The sequence below is a fragment of the Myotis lucifugus genome, unplaced genomic scaffold (genome assembly GCF_000147115.1).
Source record: "Myotis lucifugus unplaced genomic scaffold, Myoluc2.0 scaffold_0, whole genome shotgun sequence".
NCBI classification, from domain to species: Eukaryota; Metazoa; Chordata; class Mammalia; order Chiroptera; family Vespertilionidae; genus Myotis; species Myotis lucifugus.
Genome location: NW_005871048.1, coordinates 2,529,315 through 2,551,957, shown reverse-complemented (window position 1 = coordinate 2,551,957; position 22,643 = coordinate 2,529,315). Strand labels below are relative to the sequence as shown.

General features: G+C 40.1%; 1 protein-coding gene across 1 annotated transcript in view; it reads left to right on the top strand.

The window, feature by feature from the left end:
* Positions 1 to 13,446, top strand: part of CCDC192 (coiled-coil domain containing 192) — a 185,633-nt gene extending 172,187 nt beyond the window's left edge. The window contains 1 exon segment of the mRNA XM_023754702.1: positions 13,160 to 13,446. Within this exon segment, the coding sequence (XP_023610470.1) occupies positions 13,160 to 13,446 (287 nt within the window).
* Positions 13,447 to 22,643: the final 9,197 nt, after the last annotated feature.

Genomic DNA, 22,643 nt, shown 5'->3' with positions numbered 1-22,643 from the left:
TGGAAGCCTTTTGCTGAATACTGTACTTAATCTCCTAGACCAGCAGTCACCAACCTTTTGGACCTCACAGACCACCAGTGGTCCATAGACCACTGGTTGGTGACCGCTATCCTAGACAATATTTTGTGCTTCTCTAAAGTGCATTAGATTTAAGCTGAACCTGAAAAGAACTTCTTTACCATTAGCTTTAATAATGTTCTTGAGGCATATAATTTATGTGGTCAAGTATGTAACTAATGGGAAACCATCTATGAAAATTAATGCTTGTACCAAATATTAGAAGATTTTCTACATAAAGAAAAGCTTGTTTGTGTTCCCTCTTGGGATATTTCTCCATCACTTTTGAATTACATGTTGAAATTTCAAAAAATATATAATCAACTGATAAAAATGGAATGGCATTCCACTGGGAGGAGGAATTGAAAGGACTGTGTTCCACAGGCTGTCCTCAAGAACAGGGCATTTTTATGCTGCCCATTTAGCAACGTAGCAGAAACATCCCTGGCCCTCATCCATTTCTGAGTCAGTTTTTACTGTTGTCTTATTACTATAAAATTTAAAGTAACAGAAAGTTGCACAAAATGAAAGGGAATTAATAAAAAAAATTAGATATGATTACTTATAGAGGAGGTAAGATTGATAAGCAGAGTTGGTTTCTGTGAGCAATTTCTCTCAAGTGTGCAAGGGCCCTCCCACTTTGATGCTTTTTACCTACTTCGACTCTGCTATTTCTTCTCATGCATTAAATCCACTTTTATGTCTCCTTCTCTACAACCTGCTTCCTCTTGATCTTTTCTGAATTGAACCCTGTATGTCCAAGTGCTCAATGAATGTCCAAGTGCTCAAGTGGGCCACTCTAAAGCCCATTTGTGTCATCTGATAAGTGGTCCTCACCAGCTTATTAGTTGCTTATGACAAATTACTATTTTTATAATGTGACTAAAGCTGGGGAAGAAATAATGGCATTTGAGAAAGTCCTTAATAAAATAGTACCCCAGCCCTGGCCAGTTTTCTCAGTGGTTAGAGCATCAGCCTACAGACAGAGGGGTCTTGGGTTTGATTCCTGGTCAAGGGCACATACCTGGGTTTCAGGTTTGATCCCTGACCCTGGTCAGGGCATGTGCAGGAGGCAACCAAACAATGTGTCTCTCACATGGATGTTTCTCTTTCTCTCTCTCTCTCTTTCCCCGCTTCCCTCCGTTCCACTCTCTCTAAAAATCAATTGAAAAAATATCCTCAGGTGAGGATTAACAACAACAACAGCAAAAATAGTACCCTAGAGAGATTAAGAATGTAATTTTTGAATGAGAATTACAAAGCACAGAGGTGAAGGATTTTGCAGGAGCCTGACCTAATGGGTGTGGACCCTATTAGATAAAGTTAGGAGTTTAAATCAACAGAACTCTGTAATAAGATGGATGGAAGAGCGTGGAAGAGCAGAGGAGGAATCTAATGTAAATCTCAGATCTGATGTTAGCACATAGGTGCACGATGATGCCATTTTACTCAGCTAGTGAACACTGGAAAGAGATCAATTTGGGAAGTTAGATAATGAGTCCAGTCTTGTACATATTGCATCTGAGATGTTTATGAGATATATCATTGGAGTGGTGCAGAGTCCAGAGCTCAGATCTAACCTAGAGTGGTAAGTGTGGGCCTCATTCACACAAATAGATTGCAACCAAGGCCACAGGAGCTACTGAAATTACCTATGAAGAGAAAGAAGAAAGTTTAAGACGAGGAATATAGGGATCTCCATATAGTAATTGCTCTGAGAAGGAGCCCACAAAATGAGACCATAGGAGTAGTCACAAAGTTTGGAGGAAGAGTGTCATATTACAGAAGTGAAGGGAAGGGTGTTTTAAAGGGGCCTGTCAACTGTGACAAATATTCAGAGGTCGTTCAAGATGATCCTGCTTTCTAAACCTCCCTATTTCTCAAGTACTCTGACAAGCTTGCTGAGAATTATGGATGGAGCCTTAAGAGTTTCCACTACTTGATGTTTTACATAAGTAAAAATGCCGGTAATGAATTTCAGCAAGATCATTCTCAAATGACAGAGTGTTCAACACTTAGAGAATTTGTTCTGGGTGATGTGAAGATCCCATTAGCAGGAGTTGATTTCATCATTTTAAATGGTCCAGGGCAAAATAAATGAACAACCCAAATAAATTCTTGTGATCCGTCAGCTGCTATTTTTAAAGAAAACATTATTCTGACACTTGTTAAAATGGTAAGGAAGACTATATTCAGGACTAATGGGATAGACAATCACATTAGGGAAGAGAGGTTGGCTCAACTCTGAATATAACAAGGAAAAGTGGGGATTTGTAGCCAAAGAGCAGAGTGGTAGGGTGCACAGATAGGAGATGGCTAAGAGGAGAAGGAAGGTGGGCCACAATGATCAGGCATCACCTGAAGGGTTAGTGGAAGATGAGAAATTGCATCAGATATTGAGAATGATCAGATACCAAGGATGGGGGATTCTCTCTAAAATGACTTAGCAAGGTTCTTGCTACAACTGGGCTCTTAAGGATTAGTCAAGACAAGGCTCAGATGAGCCTGATTAAAGTTTGGTGAAGGAGAAAGTCTTTGTCACTATAGTATTATTTGCAATTTATTACATCTTATGCACTGACTCCTTAACTCCAGCCAAGCAGTACTGAGTCTAGACCTAGCACTCTATCTAGGGAACTCATAAAATTCAATGTTCCTATCACTATCATCCTAAAGCTACTCAGAAAATGAGTAAGATTTAAGGAAGAGAGGGAGCCATGTATTGTGAGGTTTAGTTGTCCATGTCACTCAACATTTTGCACACAAAGATGAATGTACCTAAGTGTCCTGTTGTCGGGAACATTTAAGAGCAGTGTCAAGTCCGCAAAATCAAAATGACTTGTTACCCCTCTTCACAAACCACGTTCCCTTGCATAGTTTAAACAAGCAAATCCTGATCAACAAAAATGATGAATCCTTTATCCCATCTTTCAGCACACATGCACACAAAACAACCAACTGTCATTATCAAAAAATAACTAACCCTGACAATACTATTATTACTAGAGCATCATTTTATTTCTCAGTGCCACACAACACAGAAACTGGAGCATCTTTTGAAAATTAATACCAATAAACTAAATTGGCATTTCTCATTTTATAACCCCTGTGCATCAGGAAGAAACGCAGGGGAAAGTCTCACTGTTAGATGCTCTAGTGCAGTGATGGCGAGCCTTTTGAGCTCGGCGTGTCAGCATTTTGAAAAGCCCTAACTTAACTCTGGTGCCGTATCACATATAGAAATTTTTTGATATTTGCAACCATAGTAAAACAAAGACTTATATTTTTGATATTTATTTTATATATTTAAATGCCATTTAACAAAGAAAAATCAACCAAAAAAATGAGTTCGCGTGTCACCTCTGACACGCGTGTCATAGGTTCGCCATCACTGCTCTAGTGCAACAGGCAGTCCAAATAATGTTACATAACCTCTACTCATATTCCTCCGATTGACCTGAGTCCATACTGATCCCATGTCAGATAAGCATAGAAACAGTCCTCATCTATTGTTTCTTCTTTTCCTTCCTTTCTCACACTCTGTTAGGCCTCTCGCTCTCTTGAATTTCCTGTTCTCCTACCAGGATCCATTTTTACCTTGTTGGCCTCTGGCCAGGCTGTCCGTCATTGGATTCATTCATTATTCTCTTCAAAGGGGACTTCAGGTCCAGCTAAAAGGAAAAGGTAGAGGAGCTTCAAAAATAAAATTAAAAATTTTAAAAAAATAACAAACCTTTCTTCTGCTTAGATTAATTTTTCTCTTGCCATACCTCAGGTGAATTGTTATACTAACAGTGTTTGTGTCATTTCTCAACCTTGTCAGAGAACTCCTGTAAAATTACCTGATGTGATCCGAGACCCCGGAGGGGTTGGGAAGGATCCCTGCCCAGAAAGGGGGCTCTTAGACCAAGTTACCCTGTGCTGTTCTACCCTCACCCGCATAAAACATCTCACCCCAGTGGTGTAGTTAGAAGGTGGAAAACAGCCCAGCGGGCAGTGTGTGGCCACTGTTCCATATACAAGCCTATATTCATGTACTTATATTCTTTTTGAAACATCCTCACTTGCTTTTCCACATAAACGCCTCTCCCCGCCTCCTGCACTACTGCCAAGATTTCACACAGCCTTCTGTGACAATGTTCTTAGCGGTCCTCTTGGACACCGTCGCTGATTCTAGCGTCGCTGATTCTCCCGGCAGAAAACCCTTGATTCAGAGCTGCAGAAAGGGGTTCTATTCCTCCCTGTGTGGCAGGGGTAGCTGCTAGACTCAGGGGAGCTGGGGAGCCACTGTGCTTCCACCCGAAGGCGTGATCTCTCCCTTCCCCACCCACTCCTCGTGATTAGGAAAAGAGAGACTCCTCTCCAGGCCACTTGTGAGGAAGGGGTCCATCCCTTCCCTGGGAAACAGAAACAGAAGCCAAAACAGAAACAAACCCTAAAGAATTCCTCATTTTCTCTGGATATTCTGGAAATAATTCAGCCAAGTTAGAACCGACGAGGTGCTGCTGAGCTTTGAGCTAGGGAGAGGAGGAGTGGGTGCCAGAAGGACCATGGATGCATTTGGTCAGCGAGTAACGTTTACAGGCTGAGCCATGTCAGGTGACAGGGCAGAGGCACAAGGACTATGTTAGAGGTGCTCTCTCGCCTCTCACTGTGGGATGGCAGTCTTGTCAAGAAGAGGCTTGTTGGGAGATTTCTGGCCTACCTTTTAGGATTTAGCCAAAAGCTTAGTTCATCGTGCCTTGTTACCGGTCAGCAGAAATTAAATTGCAAAAACCTGGCTGATCATCAGAATTACTTGGAGAGCTTCGTAAAGATGTAGATTCCCAGACACCCCCCTGGATTCACTCAGCAGAATTTCAGCAGCGAGGCCTGATTCTCCGGACAAATGAAGCTTTCAGCTGCCAGCTTGGAGAACCATTTTTATAGCTCATAGAATCTAAGTCAGATCTGGGAGAGATCTATTCTAACGTTTCCATTTTTTTAATTAAAAAAGAACTTAAACTCAGAGTTGTTAAGTGCAATGTTGTATAATCATGACAATTTATTATCTGAAAAAATATGCAGTAATGAAAAGCTGTGTGAAAAAAAATATGTGCCTGGTGAGGAAATGTAGGAACCAAACTAACGATACACCAATTAAAACCTTTGGACCAGCCATTGCTATCACTTAACTTTCATTCACTTATTCACTAAAAAAAATGACAATAGCCCTAGCTGATTTGGCTCAATGTACAGAGTCAGCCTGCGGACTGAGGGTTCCAGGTTCGATTCTGGTCAAGGTCACATGCCTGGGTTGTGGGCTCGATCCCCAGTAGGGGGCCTGCAGGAGGCAGCCGATCGATGATTCTCTCTCATCATTGATGTTTCTATCTCTCTCTCCCTCTTCCTTCCTCTCTGAAATCAATAGAAAATATATATTTTTTTAAATGACAAAAAAGCTCTGCCCTCATGGAGCTTTCGTCCTAGTGTGGGGTGAGAGACTACCAACAAGGGAGAAATAAAATACAGCGTAATCAGAAATAGCATGTCAGTGATAAAACACCAGGAAACAGGGATTTGACGTGTTTAGCAATCGGCGTCAGGTTGAAATTGTAGGCAAGATGGCCAGGGAAGGGTTTCATTGTGTGAAGGTTACTTTGGAAAGGAAGGACCTGAAGGAACTGAGAGCTAATCATGTATGTATCAGGGGTACAATTATCCAGGCAGAGGAAATAGCAAATACAAAGGCCCTGGGGTAGGAACACACCTGGTCTGTTAGGGCTGAGGACAGTGGGGATGTAGCAGAATGAATGAGGAGAGGAGGAGCAGGAGAGGTGTCGGAGAGGTAAAGGGAGGGGGTAAGGGAGGGGGGATCATATAGGACCTTGCAGGGTAAGCACTTGGGTTTTTAGTCTTGCCTGAAATGAAACATCAGTAGAGGATTTTGGACACAAGAGTGTCAAGACCCAACATATATTTGAATGAGACATCTCCGTGCAGAGTTGCAACCAGACTGAAGGGCAGTAACAGAAATAGGGTGGCCAGATATGAAGCAACTGCGATACTTTAACTACATGTGCTGGGTAAGAGAATTAACATATGCCTCAGAGTGACATAGGAGGGAGGCCAGGAGTCTGCAGTTCCCTCCGCCTGCTTGGCTCCCACACATCCTACGGTGAGAGCATTCTGCCACCACCGGAGTGATGCTAGCAGTTACAGGTGAGTGATTATCTTCCTCCCTGGTCTCCAAACACCAAATAAGTCCTCAAAGCATCCACATCAGTCAGACCCCTTGTGCTGGTTCTGGAGACAGGTGAGGGCACAGCATCAGCATCTGTTTGAGGCCCTATGAACTTGAGGAAACAAGTGCTTCCTACAGTCTCGCTTGCGCTTCTTGTTTTTCCCAAGTGTTTTTGCATCGAGTGTTCTATAAGCTCTCTGGTCTCATTGCTCCCGAAGAAACTAACTTCTCCGTGTAATTAGGGCTGCAGGCTTTCCATCATTGTTGCAACTGAGTATCCTGTCCCCTCCAAAGCACTTATTAAAACAGATTTTAAGCTTTTAGGTATGGAGCTGTTGGGCTGTTTCTAGGTGAAAACATATATTTGCTTCAGTCGCCACTGCACTTCAAATGTTTCCTCTAAAGCATAATCCTGTAATATGAATGGTTATCAGCCCTGGCCAGTGTGCTCAGTGGTCAGAGCATCGCCCCACACACTGAAGAGCCACAGGTTCAATTCCTGTGGTCAAGGGCAAGAACCTGAGTTATAGGTTCAATCCACACTGCCCCAGTCGGGATGTGTGCGGGAGGAAACTAATCAATAGGTCTCTCTCACATCAATGTTTCTCTCTGTGTCTGTCTGTCTCTCTCTGTCTCTCTTTCCTCCCTTCTTCCTTCCCTTCCACTCTCTCTAAAAAAATCAACAGAAAAAATATCCTCTGGTGAGGATTAACAACAACAACAAAAAGAATGGCTATCATTATGAAATGGAAAGTTTTGTAATACATATGGAAAATTCCTAGCAAATATCACACTGTATTTTAATCCTTTTAACTGACCATACTGATTTGCCAGTCAAATCTGTTCTTATAATGCTGCTTGTTTTTCCCAAATCCACAAACACCTGCCAACTTCAGATGTACTTTAAGTGTCCATAGCATTAGTAGAAAAACATTGAAAACCCCTCCAACTCAATCATTTGCCACTACAGAGACTGGTCTCTATACAAATAAAAACATCGAAGGGGGAAGGTAGAGAAATCTTCAAGAAGTAAAACTAACCTGATTTCCAAGAAGTAAAATATTTGTGCAAAAAATAAGTGAATCATCTATTCCAGAGAATTACCATTCTCAAGTGTTCACTGTAAAAGTCTAGAGAAGGATAGAAAACTAGGAAGGTTTTTATTGTCATTTTGTTTTTTGTGCAAGCAGTGAGAGGAATGTCTTGACAGATGTGCCAGTTTTCAAGTCCAAGTATGACAATAGTTGAAACTGGACTCCCTTGTGGTTACTGAGAAATATACACAGCTTTCAAAACCAACATGTAGGTGAGTCAGAGTGATGGGCATTTGTACAGAGGAGGAAGCTGACATAGTCTTTCAGGCCAAACAGTAAACCTGGGTGGCTCTGGCGGAATGAGGTATTTAATCACCTCACCCTTAAGAGTCTTTCTTCTTGAGTCAATAGTTGGCAGCCTTGGTCATTAGCTTGAAAGGCAGAGAGAAAAGCAAGGGTTCACAAGTGAGGACCCAGCAGAGGTGTTTGTTTAGGCTAAATCCTGAATGTCCTGTAGGGCCCAACTCAGTGTTGCCTCTTCCCTGCACAGCTGTGACTGTAGGAGCCATCGCATCTGATTCATTCTCTATGTGTCCCTGTGTCCAATTACGGAATAAATGAAAGAAGAAGATGACCGTGGAGGATACTTGAGACCCAACTGGGAACATGTGTGCTTCCCATTGCTAGAGATATCTGAATCAGAAACTAGATCAGCAATTCTCTGTTCAAGGAGCACGTTTGAGTGGTAGCATAATGAAGGGATCAAAGGGGAAACAGCCTTTTTAGAAATATTTAGAAAAATCTAAAAAAAGCTCTCCAACCATTCACTGAGCCACCCATCAGGACTGCATCACTGTTTACACAGAACTATTAACTTCCTGGATTCCCCAGGCAATGCTTTCAGGTAGCATAGGTTCTTGGTCCTGCCTCTCCACCACATCTCCTTTCTCGAATTAGCAAGTTGCAGCCTGCTTTCCTCCCCTATGTCCCTCCCAGCCTTCCACACCTGTCGGATATCTCTGCAACAGTGGGTAGCTGCGTGATGGCCAAACACAAATTTTATTCATTGATTCCAATTGGCAAGTGATCTCTGAAGAGCTGGAGGGACACCAGTGTCTAAGAGCCACTCCCTTAGAAAATAATCAGCTGGGGATGTTGTAGAAAAAACTCCTAAACAGGCGGGACCACATCGCTCACAAAATGCACATTCCAATCCTCAGTGTCTAAGATACTCCTTACACCATAATTTGTTCTGCTGTGAACTATTTAGTCATTTTGACAGAATTCTCACGTGGCACTTTGCTAAGAGTGTTGAGAATATGAAGAATGAGAAGTTGGAAATAGTCAAAGGCAAATGTCACAATTTCTTCTGGGCCTTTTTTCTTTCCAGGCTGACATTACAGAACTAAGCACAGTCTGGCCCATCTGTGGGCAGAGGGTTCCGTTATCTGTCCTCTTCCTGAACCTTTTTAAACCTGTGCAACTACATCACCCCTTCTCCTACCTCCTCTTCGCTATGCCCGAAAGCCCTCATTCTCACTCTTGGAGGCAGACAGAGAAGAATTCGTGAAAAATGGCGTGTGCTTGTGAAAACCTCCACAACAGTAGCCATTTTAATGAGTTCATATTCTGACTGTGGCTAATCAGATTTGCACCCCCTCTCTGACAGATGAGAAGAATTTCTCTTGTCTCTGGTTCTCCTTGAGCCTCTGGTATGGGTTACACCTAAGATTATCTGTTCAGATGGCAAAACCTCACACTCCAGGTTGGCCGTGGCCTTGGCAAGGCTACCTGAGCTGCTAGGGAAAGCCTAGCAGAGACCACAGGTGTTTGAGATTTGGGGACATGTAACACTGCTGGGACCTTAGGGCCACACATCCCTTCCAGATTAGGGAGCCTCAACTAGGAGACAGCAGGTCATGAGAAGGTTAGTGGTAGAGTCTGGAAAACTGTGGCCTTGGGTTATTTCCAATAAAATAGGATCTGAGACTCCTAGAGTCCCCCACTTTGTTGAAGAGTTTAAAACACTTTTGATGTTTGTAATGTGTTTAGAAACAGACATACATATTTTTGTTTTGGGTGTAAAGAGGTTATTTAGTAGTAAAATACACTTGTTATGAAAAATTTCTTTTTTGGTGTATATATTCTTTAACTTATCACATCATCATTTTCATTTAATACACAAAAACGGTGCAGTAGGAATAGAAGTCCTCATGCCATTGCTCCTTTTCTTACCTTCACATTCCTTCTCTACTCCTTTTCCAACTGTCTTCACCCTGTGCTGCAGTCTGAATGCGCCCACCCCCATATTCATGTGTTGTATCCCTAACCCCCCATGTAGTAGTAGAAGGAGTTGGTGCCTTTGGAAATTAATTAGGTTTCAATGAGGTCAGGAGGATGAGGCTCTCTTACTAAGATTAGTGCCCCTATAAGAAGAAACACAAAGAGCTTGTGGTTTCTCTCTACCAGGTGAGGACACACAGAAAGGTGGCTATCTGCACACCAGTAAGGGAGTTTTCACCAGAACGCAATCATGCTGGAACCATGATCTTGGACATCCAGCCTCTAGAACTCTGACAAAATAAATTTCTGTTAAATCCCCCAGTCTGTGGTATTTTGTTATGGGAGCCTGAGCTGACCAAGACACCCGGCCTCTCTTTCTCTACTACTACTCTCTTCTGGGAGGACAGAGACAGAAATGTAGACCTACTGACAACAATGCCTATGGAATGCCACCTGCTGCATTTTTGCCCCTTTATCATTAGAATTAGGTGAACAAACTATTCTACCTACATTGCAAACTATTCTACCCTTTTGACCAGATTGCCTTCTGGAGTGACAGTAAACCCTTTCTTCATTGTGCCAATTGGTAGAGAGAACTTTTCCTGAAAGGAAGGGGAACACTGGGGAAAGAAAAGTTTGGAGGGGCCCGGTCGGTATGGCTCAGTGGTTGAGAGTTGACCCAGGAACCAAGAGGTCACCGATTTGATTCCCGGTTAGGGCACATGCCCTGGTTGCAGGCTCCAACTCCAGTAGGAGGCAGCCAATCATAGATGTTTCTCTCTCATAGATGTTTCTATCTTTCTATCCCTCTCCTTTCCTCTCTCTAAAATTAATTTTAAAAAATATATTTTAAAAAATAAAAGATTGGAGGAGAGGTCAAAGAGAAGGTGACAGGCCCGTACCAGGCGAGAGGCTCCTGATGCACCCCTCCATTCCTGAGCCTCACTGAGGCCCAGGTTTCCCCCTCCTGCATGTCATTCCTTTCCTTAGCATCTTCCCAGTGCCTCTTGCTGCCACTCCCATCTTTTCTCTTTTCTTTTCTCTCCTGTTGAAATTCACTTTAACACATAAGAACCCATCCTCCCAAGCCCCAATTGTCATGCCTCTACCCTCTGGGGTAACAGAAAGGCAATATATGTATGTGCTAAGAGTTGAGGACCAGTCCTCGTCCCTCCCAAAGAACAATTGTACACATTAACTAGAGCCATGTACAAGGAACACATTCACCTGGGCCTCAGAGAGTACTCATCCAAAAAGAAACTCAGGATGTAAAAGGTGAAGAGATTAAGAAGTACAAATTGGTAGTTACAAAGTATTCTTGTGAATGTAAAGTACAGGATAGGGAATATAGTCAATAATATTGTAATAACTATGTATGGTGCCAAGTCGGTACTGGAAATATCAGGGGGGACATAGTGATTAGTACATGATTACCTAACCACTATGCTATACACCTGAAATTAATACAAAATAATATGAATGTAATTGAAAAAATTGTTAAATAAAAATAAAAGGAAACTCTAGCCTAGTCACTATTCAATAGAAAATGATGAGCCACAAATAATATTTTAAATTTTTTAGTAGCCACATTTTTCAAAAAGTAAAAACAAATGAGTGAAATTAATCTTTAAAATGTATTTTAACACAATAGATCCCAAATATCATTTTAATACATAATTCTTAAAATTTAATGAGATATTTCACATTTTTTAAAACTAAGTCTTTTTAAAAATATATTTTTTTATTGATTTCAGAGAGGAAGGAAAGAGAGAGGTAGAAACAACAATGATGAAAGATAATCATTGATTGGCTGCCTTCTACATGCCCCACAACCCAGCATGTGCCCCAACCTATAAGGCAACCATGACCTCCTGGTCCATAGGTTGACGCTTAACCACTGAGCCATGCCAGCCAAGCTAACCTAAGTCTTTTCAATCAAATGTGCATCTCAATTATAGCATATCTCAATTCAGATTAGCCACATTCAATTGGTTAATGGCCACATATGATTAGTGGCTATCATATTGGACAGCACAGCTCTGGCAGGTAAAAGGAAAGCTGAGGCCCTGGCCTATTGCCATACGGACTCCCATCTGGGCATAAAAGCACAGGCCTACTGCAGGCGCAACAAACAAAATGCTCCTTTAAGATCTGAGATTTTTTCATGGCTTTTAAAGAAAGGTAATAAAAAATATATATTCCTTAAATATTATTGTTAGAATTTCAAATGTTCAAAACAAAAATTTCTCCATGGTTTCTTAAAAGCTAGTACGTTGCTAATAATAATTTCTAGGAGCAGAAACAGTCTGATCTCTCCTCCCATCAGTTTTATGAGGCCAAAAGCACCCTGCCCACTGTGTAATTCAGTGCACAAGCTTTCACCCTGGGCTCCCTCAGGAAAGTGATGACTTCAAATTAGTCCTATTTGCTGAGAAATGGGTGACTGCCTGCCTTCATGGACTACCACAGCTAAGCCTTCTCACCTTCAGCAGCTACACAATAGTAGCAGGCTTTGTATTCTCAACGAGAAGTGCAGCTGTAGGGTTTGTTCTCACTGGGGATCGAGTGAATGCTGAACCTTCTACTATAACAACTAGCTATCAAGGCCATCAGATTCATCCATATGCTACTGGCTCTATTAGTTGGTGCCTCTTCCTATCGCTGAAGTCTGCCTTTTTATATAACGCAAGAAATAATTTTAATGGTTTTTGGAAATTTCAGGATGAGAGTGTTAAAGAAGATGTTGCTAAAGTCTAATGGGATGAGGTTTGCTTTCAGCAGCTAAATTTTTTGATGGTTGAGTGAGATTTCTTTTCAAGGATTTCCGGCTGCTGGCCACTAATCTTTCACCCATTTGTTGGAGCCTTTCCCTCCTTACTCAGGGCTTTATCCTTATCTGAGGAGTTAAAATGATAGAAATTGATAAAGGATAAGTTTTTATGTCCAGGAAGTATTTGTGATTTTCATTAAGAAATGCTCAGAAGCCTTCAGACCTAAAAGAAACGAATCTCTATGGGAGATCCCATGCTAATAGAGTTTTTCTAGATCAGCTCAAATTATGCTCTGCCAATGCTAAAGAAACTAGTCTTTTCTCATTACCACTTCTCCCAGAAGAGGCAATGACCTTCTCCCCTCTCCCTCCCCCCCCCACCCCTTTGAATTAAAATTCAAATTGAAGCATATTTCTACTTGAATGTAGCTTTTGTGAAAGTCCTAGAGAAAGGGATAACATGCAACTTGGGATGGCTTTTGTTTTCAGATTGGATTTTCAAGGACCGCCCATTCCCAGGGTTAATTGGGAGTTAAATGCGCATCAGAAAGAGTTGGCAAAGACTGATTCTGCTCCCTCTCCAGGGGCTTCCAAGTTCTTTTTTCATGAGCACCCAGAATCTTTCCCCCTCAGTGGGATCCAGATTCTATTCTCAGTATCTTTGACCAGAGGATGCAACATCTGTGTTGTCTTTTAAGAACGTGAGAAAAGAAGCTTTTCATCTTCCCTCTCTTTGAGTTCTGGGAAATTCAATTAAAACTGCTCAGACTTTCCTTTTCCTGTTTGTTTTAGAAGACAACTCACCGGAAGAGTCCTGTGGCAGCCTCCCGCCTGTGGAAGAAGGTGATCGGAGAATGAGCCTGATTATGGAGTTGTCAACCCAGATTTCCCTTCAGACTGAGAAGATAACTCAGCTGCAAGAAGTTTTAGAGGAAAAGGAAAGGAAGATTCAGGAGCTGGAAGCCCAGCGGGGGGCTCATCCTGCCCAAGAGGTCCAGGACTCTCCAGAATGTTTACAAGAAGCCCCAAATTTATTTAATAATAGCATTATTTCTGTTGTCTCTGATAAGGATATGTAAAGATTCCCAGTAAAATAAATAAAAGTTTATTGTTATCAAGGTAAAGTCCAGAACCCAAGTAGACTCCTCATTGGCAAGCTCAAGTTCAATTTCATGGGTTTGAGTACATCTTATAATGTTCATATTGAAAGGAAACAAAACAAAAAAAGTATTCAGAAGCAAGCATTGAATGTTTCCCCTGTAGGCATCAGTAGTCATGTAATCCATACTACATTTTCAGGTGTTCCTGGTAACAGTGGGAGAGGGAAAACCACAAAACTAGACAGAGTCAAAGGACTTAGCATCATCCTCTTATGAGAGGTTTGTCACACTGCACGGGAGGGGTGCCACCAATCCCATTTTAGTGTACAGCTCAATTGTGAACAGAACGTGTCATGGAGGGCAAGCTTCAAACAAATAGCCATGAGGTCCATCCTTTCGTGTCCTCTAGAATGTGTTTGTGTACAGCATTCAGTGTTTTATTAACATTTAGCATGTGTAGAAATTAAATAAAACCAAAGCAATCGAAAGAAAGGAAGGAAGAATGGATGGATGAATCAGAGCTACAGTCCTTTGGGAACAGTGTCCTGGGACAGCATCTCCTTGGGAAAACACAAAACGCTGATTTTTCCCTTAGGAACAAGACCAAAAGCAGAGCAAAATATATTGCTCTGTTCTGAATGTACCAAGAAGTTGTGAACAGCACAAAATATTATCAGGAAAAATAGAGGGTGGGCAAAGGAAAGCTACCTTGTAATCAGTGGAATAGAATGAGTCATATTTCTTCTCCATGTATCCCCTTCAAATGAACTATTTTCCATCCAAAAGGAGCAACTAGGCACTAACTTTAAGGAAGACTTTGGTACCTAGTTCTTACTGTCCTAATACAGCATGACTCAGGCTAACAGCTCTAGCTCTTCCATTATTCTGACTGTATTACTATCTCTCTATTTAATTCAACCAGTTTAACAAATACTCATTAAAACTCTTCTATCTGCCAGGCATAATAATAGATGCTAGAAATAACACAGCAAACATGAGTGTCACAACTTTTATCATTCAGGAGTTCATAGAAACACAAGAATCTCCTTAAATGTAGGGGTGATTGTAATGAGAGATAGGAAATGGAGAAGAGAATATGGGGGTGACTGTGGGTAAACCTGATTAGTACAGCTTTAGTAGAGGTTCTCAAATTTATAAGCATGGGTGATCAGTAAGAATGCATAATCCTGGGCTTAGGTGTACAGCCTGGGAGTATGCATTTTAACAAACACATGTGGCATTCCTGATGACTGTATTTCAGGAATTACATTTTATTTTTTAATTCTTTTCTTTCTTTCCATCACCATTTATCTTTCCTATGCCTTCTTCTACCTCCACCCCCGCCCCAGTCACCATGCTATTGTTCATGTCCATGAGTTCTTTCTCTCTTCTTTGCTCAATCCCTACACACACACACACACACACACACACACACACACACACACACACACCACCCCAAGAATTACATTTTAGAACACATTGGTTTAGGGCTGGCTTCAAGCAAAGCTGTCACACATTTGCTCCCAGATTGAAAGACTATCCCCCTGAAGGAGAACCATTCCTTGCAGACCAGGGTGAGGAGTCTTCTACCATATTTAACTAGTTTATAATCTGATTGTGGATCCTGACTATCTGCAAAACAAAGTTTCTAAACTTGGCCTTTTTTCTTAAGGATGTAATTGAGTTTGGGACTCAAAATAGTTTTGTAACATTGACTCTAGAGTTTCACTTAGACAAGTATGAGTTTGACCAGTAGGTTCTGTTTTCATACAAAGCTAGAATCTGCCTATATTTGTTTATTACCTCAGAGTTTCACCTGAAATGTCTGCAAGTATGCATAGACACAGTCCATCATCAGAAATGGAACCAATGTGCAAATGTAGGAGTGATTGTAATGAGAGACTGTAATGAGAGAATGTATGTACTCATTCAGATCATGAGTACATACCTCGCCCAAAAAATGACTCAAAGCTCTTTTCCATGGAATCTAGTTTGACCCCTACAGAATCCACTTCAGAAGCCCCTTCTCTCTGGTTCCTCCTTTTTTACTTCCGTAAATTCTATGATCTCCTTTCTCCCAATTCCAGGCTTGAAGTTTTGCCTATTGCTTCTAATACCATGGTGAGGCCGAAGGTCAGCATGTCCTTACTGTGAGAAAGCTTAATATCTCTGTTAAGAGTGGACTGTCTCCAAGACAAACTATCATCTCTGCCATTTTGATATGTTATGATAATCAAGGTTCCATCATTTTATTTTACCAAAGATTGTCTCAATCCCATGAAATATTGAGAGTGAGCTAGATGGAAAGGGAGGGAGAGAAAAAGAAAATCCTATTACTTCCCAGACAGGGTGATGGTAACTTCTAGATCAATTTCCCCTGGCTCATGCCCTGGCTGGCCCTCAGCAGGAAAGCAGCAGAGATAAAATAACAGGCAGAGCTGAAACTGCTGTTAATAATTAATTGAGCCTGTCATCTCTCAATAGGCAAGGACCAGCCAATGAAGAAGAAAGCCTCCAGGGTCATATTACCCTGCAGAGTTATCTTTACAAGAAGCTGATCTTGACTGAGGTCTAGGTTATCTCCAAATCAGAAGTGGGAAAGAGATTTGGCCCAACAATGAATATACTAATCTCTATTAGTGACACCTTGGTAATATGAATTCTTTAAATATCCAGGTTTTATTGAGGTATGGGGGTGGTAAGAAACAGTGTTACTGGGCTCTAAGGCATTTCTAAGTAAAAAATGTCATATTCCCAGTGGAACATTTATGCCATTGTATGCCCCCCAAAGTTTATTTTTATTTTCTACCATCCCTCCCCGCCCCCCGTCGGGATTTGAAGAGTAAGCTTTAGCTCTACTAAAGCTGTGCTAATCAGGTTTAACCAAACAAACTAAAAATCACATTATAGCCCATACTATAAGTCAAAATCTCATTTTCTTGCCAGGCCAGTGTAGCTAAGTGATTGAGCATCATCCTATGAATCAGGAGGTCACAGTTTGATTCCTGCTCAGGGCACATGCCCCAGTTACAGGCTCAATCCCCAGTAGGGGGCTTGCAGGAGGCAGCTGATCAATGATTCTCTCTCATCATTGATGTTTCAATCTATCTCTCTGTTCTTCTCTGAAATCAGTTAATATTATATATATATATATATATATATATATATATATATATAAAGTTTCATTTTCTCAGAAACAATCCGGGTTGTTGAAGTGGTCTACTGATCTTTAAATTACCTGGTGTAAATAGCACAAAGCAATTAGCATAATGATGAACCTATTTCTTAATGAAAATTTGACAAATCATCAGGTTATCTGATTCAAAAATAACTAGGAAATCCAGAAAAATATTTAACAAGTAACTTACACCATTCTCTAATAGTCTCAAAACATTTAAATAAATATATGCATAAGTTTAATCTTCCTTTTTTACTAGTCATTAACTTTTCTCAGAGAGTTAAATTGAATGTGTGATATGTCTAACTAATTTAAATAAATGTTCGAGTTAACAACTTAGTTTCACTGTTATGTACATGGTGAGCTGAAATCATAACAACACACTTGTTCAAGGTTAGCAGGAAAGCAAGTCATTGAAGAAAAAATGCCCAGAAATCTGGAGGCAGAGGGTGGGGGAGCAAAGTTTAGCAAAAGCAAATAAATTCTAATACTTTATGCCTAAATGCATTTCTGGGAAAGAATGATTCAGTCAAGTTATAATTATCTCCTAAACTGCTGTGCTTATCCCAAAACACAATCATTTGTTTTTACATTACACTGAAGTAAAGAATTTTTCCTTTAATGAGACAAATAGAGAAGTGTTGATGAATGTTGCAGGCCTAAGTTAAAATAATATTTACTTGGCAATTATCAAGAAAGGGATTGCAGGGACAGTTCCAAAAGATATAACAAAACACTTTTGAAAGACTTAGAAAATCAAAAGTCTGAGATTCAAAAAGTCTGGCTCTCATAATTTGAAAAAATCAGACAAAAACTAAAAAATAATAAATTGTAAAGAATAAATTAGTATAATTTTCCCCTATTACAATAAAATCTTTTCTTAAGATTTCTTGAAGAAAAAAATATATTTCATAGATTTTCCAGACACCTGAGAGCTTTTTTGCTAATAGAGGAGAATCAAGTTCAAATAGGAAATAACCTTTTTTAAAATAAAAGTACTAGTACACTCAGAAAAAGTTCACAGCAACAGAGCTGGCCATGAGATTTCTGATAGCTAATGAAACTGGGACTTTTATGAAATAAAACAAAACCAAAAACAGTTCTTATTCCCAGCTTCCCAGAAATTGACCATCTGGAGTCAGATATTCAATACATTTCCAATAACATGAGCCCGTGGCAAGATGACCATTTTCATCTATGAGGTTTGCATTTGAGTGTGTGTGTGTGTGTGTGTGTGTGTGTGTGTGTGTGTTTTAATGACCCTTACTGCTCAAATTCAATAATACCCAATCCTTTGTTCTTGGATGCAAAAGTCATACAGCAAACGGTCTAATAATTATTTTAAATCCATCTTCCTAAATGTCACAAGTCATCTTTGCCAAGAGTTTATTATCTGATGTCACATTTTTTCATAGAATGAAATCACAGGTAAAGAATGAAAGCAAAAAGGAAGAGAAAGAACGAGTCCAGAACAAGGTTTTTGTCATATGAGGTCCAAACCATGACAACAGTGAGCTCTAGTTAAAAGAAAAGGCTGATAATATAATCCTTGGCCTTATAGTAAAAGGTGTATCTTATTGATTAGCTCCTATTTCAATGAAGTTGATATGATTACGGTGAAAGAGAAAAGCAGGTACAGTGGATGCCTTATAATCTTGTTAGGGACCAGCATTTACTAGCCATCAGTTATTGCTTTTGGGATATAGCAGGCCCTCAGTGGGATTACCCACAAGGAACATGAGGCAGATGAATTCTGAGGCCCAGGGTCCCAGGCCCTGTCAAGAGTCCCATCCCCATGTGTGGCTTGGATAAAACAAAGCAGCAGATCTGAGGGGACCAAGCTGACTAGGAAGATAGGGGACTCAACATCATCAGAGGACAGAAGGGTCTCAGAACCAAGACTCCTGGCATGAAGCCAGTGAGAGAAGAGACCCAGAATGACTGAGGTCAAACTTCCTGCCCCGCTGGTGGGATAGGGACTCCAAGTCCATATTTAGATAATTTATAGAAAATAGAGAAAAGGAATTCCCGCAGACTTGAGTTTGCAGATTGAGATTCACATGAGCCACACTATTAAAAGTCTCCATTAAAAGTGTAAATCACTAAGACTCCACACTTCCATCCAGAAATTCCTGCTGGGTCCAACTTTCTGTTAAGTTCTGCTTCCCAAGAAATGTATGGAAATCACACCATATTGGTGACTCAACACCTCAGTCTGCTGTTCTCACCCTGACCCACTGATCCTTGAGAGGGCAATCTCCTGCCATGTTCTGACTGTCCACCCCATGTCCCCACACTTTCCCTCTGCTACCCTGATGAGCTCAGGACACCATCAGAAGCATCTCCCTTAACTCTCCGAAGCATAACCAAGGCATGCTATGGTATTTAACAAAACTTTATTAAATGCTTGGGAATAATCAAGATACGGTGCAAAAAATCACACAGCTAATTTAATTTACTCATAGTCCTAAACTTAAGATCGCAAGTTCTTGCTTTGTTCTCAGTAGACACCAGCTTAGCTATTACCCTTGGAATATCATTACAGATACCCTAACTCTTCCTCCAGAGAGAGGAACAGGTCTCTGCTTCCCCTAGTCCAAAACTGTTCATTTTGAATCCTAGGGTGACTAATTATGATAATATTCTTCTTCAGGAGAAAACTCCACCCTGCCCACAGGGTGGGGTCTGACTTCATGAACTCCAACCATATGTCCTAGAACCTGGGTTATTCAAGCTTAAATAACACCCTCTGTGGGATACCAACAGTCCTATAAATATCTATGCTTCCGAGGAAGTATTCTCAATATAGACTACTTTACAGAGGTGCTAAGAATCAGCCTGCACATCTCCAATCGTGTATGTAGCGACTTCATTCTCAAGAAGGAGAAATAGGTATTTGCTTTACATTTCTGTAATTAAATGTGCATTTGTGTCATTTTTCAAACATAAAGGCAGGCATCCTCCGAGATGAATTAAAATCATGACTCTAGAAATCCAGCTACTGATTTCCAGAACTCTTGTGGTCAAACAAATAAAGTCACTTTATCTGCCATATCATCCCCTACCATTCCAAAGACTATGCAGAGCAGCACCACTATAAATCGAAGTAGCCATCTTTTCACCACACTGCCATTTCCGGCAAAAGTTCCCATTTTCTTAAAAATAAAGCAAGAGCCAGAGTATATGTTCTGTTATTCACTCAACAAATATTTACTGAGTACTTATTATGTGCTTGTACTTAGTATATGCTCTATCAGTCATGTCAAATGTCTAGATTTAGCTCAAATTTACATATACAATAATAGAACGTTTATTATTGCCTCAGTTGTTTACTATAACATTTAAGTTTGTTAAATAGTAAGTTCAAGAAATGTCTGGTAAAAAAAAATCAGGAGAGAGGCTTTCTTCACCACAATTTCTTTTATAAACACAGTTGGGATTGAATAGAGGAATTTTTTTTAACTATTCATGGACTTTCTTGAGTGGTGAATGCTGTGAACAACATTCAGAGAGTCGGGTCATGTACAATCTGCTGCGGACTGCAGATTGAGACCTGTGGGATAGAGAAAGCTGTGACTCTTTGTTCTCCATTTTACCTCCAACCTAGCAAAGATGCCAAGATTTAAATTAACCTGATTATACTCTGGGAGTTACTCCATCTTAGTCTTTTACCACAGAAACTTAAACCCATTCCTTGAGCTTTTTCACTCGATTGAATCTTGCTAAGAACTTTAATAAACTGAGATCCTAAAGACAGAGAATTTTTTTCCATCGTGTTGTTTACTCCACAATTTTTAAGCACAGCAGTTATCACCTAAAATGTTAGAGAGCCTGAGAATCAGGAGCTCGGGCTGTAATGGTGGGAGTTGTTTGCAGCATCGGCCCACTGACAGATCCAGGAGACCTAATCAAATATGGAAATTGAATAGGCCCCTAGAGTGATATATAATTTCACAGAACACATTCCCATCTGCTATTTTTTTTCGCTAAGAACTGGAAAGCTCAATGCATACTGAGAAAACAGAGTTAGACTTAAAAAGGGAGCCTGTGTTTATGTCGAAACTTCTTTTCTTTAGTAATTAAAATCAGAAAATAAAATACTTGCATTTCAAAACAAAGATATGGAAAACTCTTCTGGAGATTAAAGCCCAAGAAACCCCATCTGTTCCACCGCTTCACTAAACTCTCTAGAGGAGTAATGAATCACTTTTTAAATTTTTTATTGAATTTATTAGGGGAAGATTGGTTAATAAAATTATAAATGTTTCAGGTGTACAATTCTATAATACACCATCTGTGTATTGTATTGTGTATATACCACCCCAAGTCAAGTCTCTTTCCATCACTGTTTATCCCCTCTTTACCCTTTTCTACATCACTCTACCCCCTTTCCTTCCAGTAATCACCATACTGTTGTCTGTGCCTACGAGGTTTTTTTGTGTTTTTTTTCTTAATTCCTTTACTTTTTAAATATATTTTTATTGATTTCATAGAGGAAGGGAAAGGGAAGGAGAGATAGAAACATTAATGATGAGAGAGAATCATTGATTGGCTGCCTCCTGCACACCCCCCACTAGGCATGGGAGCCCACAACCCAGGCATGTGCCCTGCCCTAACCTGGAATTGAACTGTGACCAACTCGTTCATAGGTTGATGCTTAACCACTGAGTCATACAGCTTTTTTATCCACTCATCTACTGCTGGGCACTTGGACTGCTTCCAAATCTTGTCTACGATAAATAATGCTACAATGAAAATAGGGGTGCACATATTCCTTCTAATTAGTGTTTTGGCTTCTCCAGATATATTCACAGAAAAGAAATTGCTGGGTCATCAGGCAGTTCCATTTTTAATTTTTTCACATAACTCCATACTGCTTACCACAGTGGCTACAGCAATCTGTATTCCCATCTACAGTGCATGAGGGTTCCCTTTTCTCCACACCCTTGCCAACACTTGTTGTTTGTTGATTTATTGATAATAGTCATTCTGACAGTTATGAGATGATATCTCATTGTGGTTTTCACTTGTATTTCTCTGATGATTAGTGATGTTGAACATCTTTTCATTTGTCTATTGGTCATCTGTATGTCTATTGGAGAAGTCTATATTCAGGTCCTTCACCCATTTTTTAATTTGTTTGTCTTTTTGGTGTTGAGTTGTATAAGTTCTTAATAAATTTTGGATATTTACCCCTTACCAGATATATCATTGGTAAATATGTTCTCCCATTCAATGGGTTGTCTTTTCACTTTGTTGATGGTTTCCTTTACTGTGCAAAAACTTTCCAGTTTGATATAGTCTCATTTGTTTATATTTTCTTTTGTTTCTCTTGCCCAAGGAGATATATCAGAAAAAAAATATTGCTATGAAATGTCTGAGACTTTACTGCCTATGTTTTCTTCTAGGATTTTTACAGTTTTGAATCTAACATTTGTCTTTGGTCCATTTTGAGTTTATTCTTGTGTATGGTGGAAGAAAAGTAGTCTAGTTTCATTATTTTGCAGATATCTGTGCAATTTTCCCAACACCATTTATTGACTAGACTGTCATTTCCCCCATTGTATGTTCTTGCCTCCTTTTTCAAACATTAATTGACCATAAAATTGTGGGTTTATTTCTGGACTCTATCTGTTCCATTGATCTATGTGTCTGTTATTATACCAGTGGCATGCTGTTTTGATTACTATGGCCTTGTAGTATAGTTTGATATCAGGTATTGTGACACCTCCAACTTTGTTCTTCTTTCTCTAGATTACTGTGGCTATTTGGGATCTTTTGTGGTACCATATAAATTTTTGAAATATTTGTTCTAGTTCTGTGAAATATGCCATTGATATCTTGATAGGAATTGCATTGAATCTATAGATTGCTTTGGGTAATATGAACATTTTAATGATGTTAATTCTTCATATCCTTGAACACAGTTTATGTTTCCACTTATTTGTATCTTCTTCAATTTCTTTCTTCGGTGTCTTATAATTTTCTGAATGCAGAT